At 49.2% G+C, this 6,634-nt stretch overlaps 1 protein-coding gene across 1 annotated transcript; it reads right to left on the bottom strand.

Moving 5' to 3' along the window:
* Nucleotides 1-3,328: 3,328 nt before the first annotated feature.
* OTUD1 (OTU deubiquitinase 1) lies at nt 3,329-6,143 on the bottom strand. The gene has a single exon (XM_064444789.1). It carries the CDS (start codon nt 5,874-5,876, stop codon nt 4,548-4,550), a length of 1,329 nt encoding a protein of 442 aa, XP_064300859.1. The 5' UTR covers nt 5,877-6,143; the 3' UTR covers nt 3,329-4,547.
* Between the last annotated feature and the right edge of the window lie 491 nt (nt 6,144-6,634).

Genomic DNA, 6,634 nt, shown 5'->3' with positions numbered 1-6,634 from the left:
TAAAAATGCAAAGATCACGCAGGAAAGATTAGTTCTATGTGTGTACATGCATCACGCTACTATAACTGCACCCTCACATTTTATCCAGAGAAGCCTGATCTTATTCAGTATTTAGGACAAATGTACGAAGAGACAGAATAATAACCACACATACAACTTGGCAGTGTTTTAATTCTATAAATTTGCAGTCTGAATACCATGAATGGCTTTCCTTGTAGATTTTAAATACTAACTTTAGAAAAAAATGACTGAAGTAAAATATATTACTGCATTGCCATGGCTCTCTACCCATTAATACTATAAACTTGCCTTTAAAAAAGACACATTACAACTTAAAACTGAACAGGAAATATGAAAGCCACTTTTTCCAACTAAAATGCACTTCCACATGTTATAAATCAGCCTGTATATTACTAAAATTTTCAAGGTTTAAATTTTTCTGCTTCTTTAAAAAAGCCCAGAATTGCATTTGGCAGAGCTGATGCCCTTTCAAACGGTAATTCACAACATTCCTGCATGCTGCATACTTTCATATAACTGTGACATTCGGAAATGGGACAATCTTTTTAACACCAAAGCTGAGGGTTTTTTTCATTTTGCACCTTTTTGCACCAACATCCTAGGAACACTTATCAATGCATATCAGTAAACCGTTACATATGTATGAAAGAGTATAAGCAAACAATAAGCAAAACATAGTTAATGCCAGGTACATGTCCCTGTTGTGAGAAACCTGTCATCATTTTCTGCTTGGATTGAGAAGCCATGTATGTGCACACTGACACACCATGAAACCAAAATTAGAATCAAAAAATCCTACCAACAAATTCCAACATAATAAAAGCAAAAGCAGGGAAAAGAAGCATTTGGGTGCATGTGGTTTTGTACATGAACAAGGAGCACTGAAATACCCCTTTATTTACAAGTGACATTAATAAAACAGATTTATCTTGTACACATGTAATGTACCAGCCAAGTACAACAGGACAGATTAACCCAGTAGCTGGCATTAGGCAACTTTTATGCATCCTAAGTAAGTTACCAAGAACAAAGAATCATCCATTCAACTTCCAAATAGAAAAGCATTGGCTGAGATGAAGAACAATGACACACAAATCTTCCCTTTCCCACTTGCCCACCATTCTTATTTTGGGATGCATCCATTGTACATAAAAACCAGTTCTTGTAAACCTTGCTTCACGTAACAGAGTCTGTGCAATAAACATGACCATTCTAACGTATCCATTGCACGTTTAGCGACAGAACGACATAGTCTTGGCAACCAGAAAGTCCTGAAATGAAGCATCCGACATGTCAGCTAATTCACAATTCTATCATAAAAACAAGCAAAGATGGCATTGCAAAGTTTTATCGTGATGAGGAATCTATGGGAGCAGAGCAGACGCCAGTTCCCATTTGCTCAGTTTAGCATTAAAGCATTTTCTACCTGACTTAAAAGACCACACAACCAAGTACTGAAAACCAAGCTCTCCTCTTGCTGTCAATAATAAAGAGTCAGTTGACCAACGTCCCCAGGCAGGTCTAAGGATTAGCTGGGTTATGCAAGTGATTAGGCAAGGTTAAAGTAAGTGGGTAATGAAATTATAAGCAAGGATAACATTTGTCCTTCCCTCGTTGCCGGAATTGTTGAACAGGGGACAGCAAGGGAAAACTTGCATCTACTTTTGCTGAGGCAAGCAACAATGTTACAACTAGTTTTGTAAAACTCTGTCCATATTAGGATCACTGCCTCTATAAAACTACTCCATAAAACTGCCAAAAGAGGTGCCTTGTTCCATGCTCCAGCGATACATCCTCAATGTCTTTAACACTAGCTCAACAAATAACCTAGTTTTTTCAAATTCCTTGAAGTTTTCTGCATGACCCTGCAACTCGTGCAACAGCATCACAATTGCTAAGGAACCCCACAGGAACTTATCCCAGGGTTCTGCACTGTTCATTTTTCACATTATTTTTTTGTTGAGATTTTAATATAAATTATATCTCACAGAGTGAGCCCTATGCAATACCAATCCTCCTTTGCTTGGCTTACTCATGAATGTTTCTAATGGTTGTGCCACAAAGCACAAACAAATCATGAAACAAACAATTCATGAAATAGCTGAAAATGGTAATTTTAAGAGACCTAAAAAAATGTTTTTTAAAAAAGTTTGGGATATTGTCAACTTTGAATGAATTATCATATCCAACCCAAAAACCTAAGCGGTCTGGATACAAAGGTTTTAATCACTCAAGCACATCACTGATATTTAGTGGTGCCATATTAATATTTTTGTGCTTGCAGCCACCTGAGTAGCTGTTTTCCTCATCAACTGTCTCTGTTCCTAATGAACACATCCATGTTCGCATCTTTGCCTTGCTCTCACCCCAGAGCTCAGCTTTCCAGCGATTCAGTAAAGTTAAGCAATAATGGACTAGCAAGACTGGTTTTCTTCCACCATTACTTGACCTTTAAAGAAAACGCATGATCGTGTAAGAAAATGGGGAAGAACAGTCTGCACTTACCAAGTGTTTTGGAAATAACATAAAACTTATTTAAATCTACTCTTTGCATCACATAAAACAGTACCAAATACACAATCGATCCTACAGCTCTTTACCACAAGTGCACTCAATTAAGACTGCTGCATTTCAGCTGTTTAGTTCCTCTTTAACCCAGTACCCTTCTGCCACTTAAGGATGGCCTTCTAGTATTTTTAGAGATTGGGGGTAGCTTTGTAAATGTATACTCTATGTTTGTGTGTGCATGCATTGTTTAACAACTTGCAAGGCATCTCCAACTTCTAAGGGGAGCAAAAAGCCGTATTTCCTTATGACATTACCTCTATTCAAGTCACAAGAGGCTTGCTGAGGCATCACTGGTGACAGGGCAAATCTAAAGCAAGTTTGGGCCTGGCTGCAGACTGGAGATTCCCAATTGCTGAAGTCTTAAGGCCAAGTGTGCCTGGCCCTGCAGGGAGCTGCTCCATCACAACCACTGGTAGTGGCAGCCCAGGTACTAGGCTTCAGAATCCCTCTTCTAAAGCATGTTAATATACAAAAATATTTCTCATTCACAAAGAGATATGCTAAGATCTCTTACAGTTACAGAAGAATTACAGATTAAATTGCCTTTAAGTGCTTGTGTTTCTTTCACTTATTCACAGACACCAGAATTACAGTGGTTCACATTTGTAAAGTGCATGCCCCTTCTTCCCACCTCTTAATGGAGGAAACTAATGTTGAGAAGGTCTTGGGAACCCACCTGCAATTCTTCACCATACCAGGAATGCAAAGGGCGGGGTGGGGGGGAGTAAGAGAGTTCAAGTAAAATTATATTCTTTATTCATTCCATTTTAGCTGTGAATATTCCTATTATACAAATACAGTATAAATTCCAAAATCACAATATATTACAAAATAAAAAAGTACAAACTGCATTACTTAATAAATATATCTAACAAGTTAATCAGAAAGGAGAAGAGACAGGATTCAGATTGGAAACATTTAAATGTTTGACCCAGCAAACTACACAAACCTCAGTTTAAATACTTTTTTTGTCTTTTAAACCATAATGTAGAACACCTTTCCCGATTTCTAGATTAGAAAAATAACATCAAGTGAATAAAGTGTTGTGATCAGATAATGATTTGTTGGTGCAACACCAGTGCCAAAAAAGAAGCAGGGTTTATACAAAAGACACCGTGACCCCAGAAACAAAACACAAACACTGAGGTGCAGCCAAGGCAATTATTGCCTAAGCAGGAGACTATTATCTAGTCACAACATTCTATTGCAGGTTAATGTTCTGTTATTACCGATAAATAATATAAATGGAGCAGAGGGTGAGCCAACCAGGCAACAAGAGGCCGGTTTACTCAAAACAGTAATTAAATACAGAAGAGTCAATTGCTCCCTGTACTGTTCACGTGTAGCTGCATTCCAACTAGCTCAAAGGACCTGTTCTGTGCTCCAGGCAGAGAAAGCAACTGTTCTGAAAAGCTGTCTGTTCATACTTTGCTGCACTTTCACAAAAGCCATTGTTTTAGTTTTGCAAAAGAAAATACCCACGATGCTTTCATCAGTTAGGGAGGGTCAGTTTGACATCAACTTCATCTGGTAAAAATATAAGGTTTATGGGTAAAAAACACAGCAAAAAATAGCTGTTACATCATAAGCCTTATTTACAAAAACTGTTTACAAACGTTTTTGGCTGAACAGCTGAAAGCCAGGTACTAATGTAAGATGTGGAAGATGGAGGTAACAGTTTAAAAATATTGTGCAAAAAATACATTCTTATAGAAAATAGACAGCGAGGAGGGGAGACACAAACATACACAGAGATTCTGCTTGCAAATAATCCGAGGCTAAGTTTTTACAACAGAATATTATAAACACGTTTGTATTTATCCCCCGCAACCTACAGTCCTCAGTCTGGGGTGCTGCTGCTGCTTCATTAAAGATTAAGGCATCACCATCACAGCCAGCACGCCTTCTGTCTGTCTCAGTCCCTGCAGCAAAGCTCCCAGCCTGCAGCCCAGGTGGTCTCAAGAGCAGGCGTTCTGCTCGATGTACATCTTGGACAAGGACACCGCCATGGACTTGGCCAGCTCCTCATCCCGCCTGCGCTGTACCTGAGTCTGTCTGCACCACGCCTCGTACTCCGGGTTGGGGCACACGCGGTCCAGCACTGCGTCGTAGTGCCCATTGCTAAGCCAGCTCAGCCAGATGCTGGGCCGCGTCGGGTCCTCGGGCCCCAGGTAGTGAACCATGGTGGAAACGGTGGGGCTCTCGGGCCGGCCGCCCGTGGTGAGGTGGATGTTCACGTTCAGCATCTGCCCCATGGCCAGCAGCTCCGGGTAGCCGGCCCAGGCCCCGTCCTGGGCGGCGCCGATGAGGAACTCTCCCACGTCGCCCTCGATGATGGGGTTGAAGTGGTCCAGGTGGTCGGCGATGTAGTGGACTGTCTGCTCGCGGAGCTCGCTGTGCAGCCGCTGGTCCCCGTACACCGCCTTGCAGACGGCGCGGTAGAGGCAGTTCCCGTCGGGGATGATGTGGAAGCGGAACCGGCCCTTCTGCCGCAGGTACTTGTCCTGCTTCTCCACCTCGGCCAGGTACAGCGCCAGCTTCTCGCTGCGCTCCGGCCTGCTGCCCGGCCCCCTGCGCGCACCGGCACCCCTTCCATCCTCCTCCTCCTCCTCCTCCTCCCCGCGCGAGGGGCCGCCGGCGGCGGGCTGCGCCTGGCTGCCGCTCCTCTCCGCGGGGCGACAGCCGGGGACCGGCGCGGGCTGGGCGCCGGCGGCCGCCGCCTGCAGCGCCTGGCAGTGCTCGCTGAGGCGCAGGCTGCGGTTGCTGGGCTCCTCGGCGAGCGGCGGCAGGGCGGCGGCCTCGCCGTCCCCCCCGGCCTGCCGCATGCTCTCCAGGATGCCCTCCAGCCAGGCCCGGCTGCGCGGCGAGGCCGGCACCAGCTCGCCGGGGGCCTCGGCTCGCTGCACGATGCGGATGGGCACGATCCGCTCCGGCGGCCGGCGGCGGCTGACGGTGACCTGCGCGCAGGAGCTGTACTGGGGGCCGCCCGCCGGCCGGCTGCCGGGGCCCGCCGTGGGGCCGCTCGGCATCACCTCCAGGCAGGAGAAGGCGGGCATGGCGGCGGCGGCGCTGCTGCTTCCCCCCCCGGGAATGAAGGCGTCCTTGGCGGGGCTCTCGGTGGCCGGGCTCGGGCCCGCGGCGTCAACGGCGCTCGGTGCCTCCGCGGAGGGCGGTCCCGGCGACAAGGAAACCTTGAAGACACCGGCGGGGCTCGGCGGGGCCGCGGCGGCTGCGGCGGCCGTCCCGCCCGCCGGGTAGTGGGTGATCACGGAGCTGTAGAGCTGCATCCTCGGCTCCCCGCGGGCGGCGCTTTATAGGCGGCGCCGTCGGAGCCGGGGCGGGGAGCTGCGGGGGGCGGCGGGGGGGGGGGGGGGCCGCCCTGGGGCTGCCGGAGAGGATGAGCCGCCCGGGTAAAAATAAACAAGGGCATCACCCCCCTCCTGCCGCCGCCGCCGCCCCGCCCCTGCGCGCCCTGCGGCCGGCTGGGACCCGCGGCGGCAATTCCGACTGCGCCACCAGCCCCGCCCCTGCCCGGCCCGGCCGCGGCGCTGAGGCCCTTCTGGAAGCTGCTGGAGGCCGGGCCCGGGGGCGGGGCCGCGCCCGTGTTTACCTCAGGGCCGAGGCACGTTGGAATGCGCGGGGGGGCGGGGCCGGCCTGGCCCGCGTGAGCCTGGCGGAGGGGACGCGGGGCGGGGCCGAGCTGGGGCGGGAGGTTCGATCCTCCGCCGCGCCGCGCCGCGCCGCGCCGCGCCTGGGGGGCTCCGCTCCCCTTCCCCCGGGGAGGGGCGAGCCGTGCGTGGCGGACCTGGCCTCGTCGGGGATCGTGTGGTAACGGGGAGCGCTGAGGAAACTGCAGAGAGGGGGACGCTGCGCTGGGTGTCCTCGGGGGGCGACCGGGAGAACGGCGCGGAAAGAAGCGAAAGCAATTCCTCGCGAAACAATTTGTCAGCCAAGCAGCTGGATTTTTAGACCCGATCATCAGGTATAAATCGTTGGAGGTGTTCTACCTACAGCTGACTGAGTCCATGCTGTATCCATGTTACTG

This window comes from Phalacrocorax carbo, chromosome 2 (assembly GCF_963921805.1).
Source record: "Phalacrocorax carbo chromosome 2, bPhaCar2.1, whole genome shotgun sequence".
NCBI classification, from domain to species: Eukaryota; Metazoa; Chordata; class Aves; order Suliformes; family Phalacrocoracidae; genus Phalacrocorax; species Phalacrocorax carbo.
The sequence above is the reverse complement of the archived record's forward strand: the minus strand, read 5'-3'. Positions and strand labels throughout refer to the sequence as shown.

What these genes read in the sequence shown, in the direction of transcription:
- OTUD1 (XM_064444789.1), bottom strand. Translation starts at nt 5,876, where the DNA reads ATGCAGCTCTACAGCTCCGTGATCACCCACTACCCGGCGGGCGGGACG.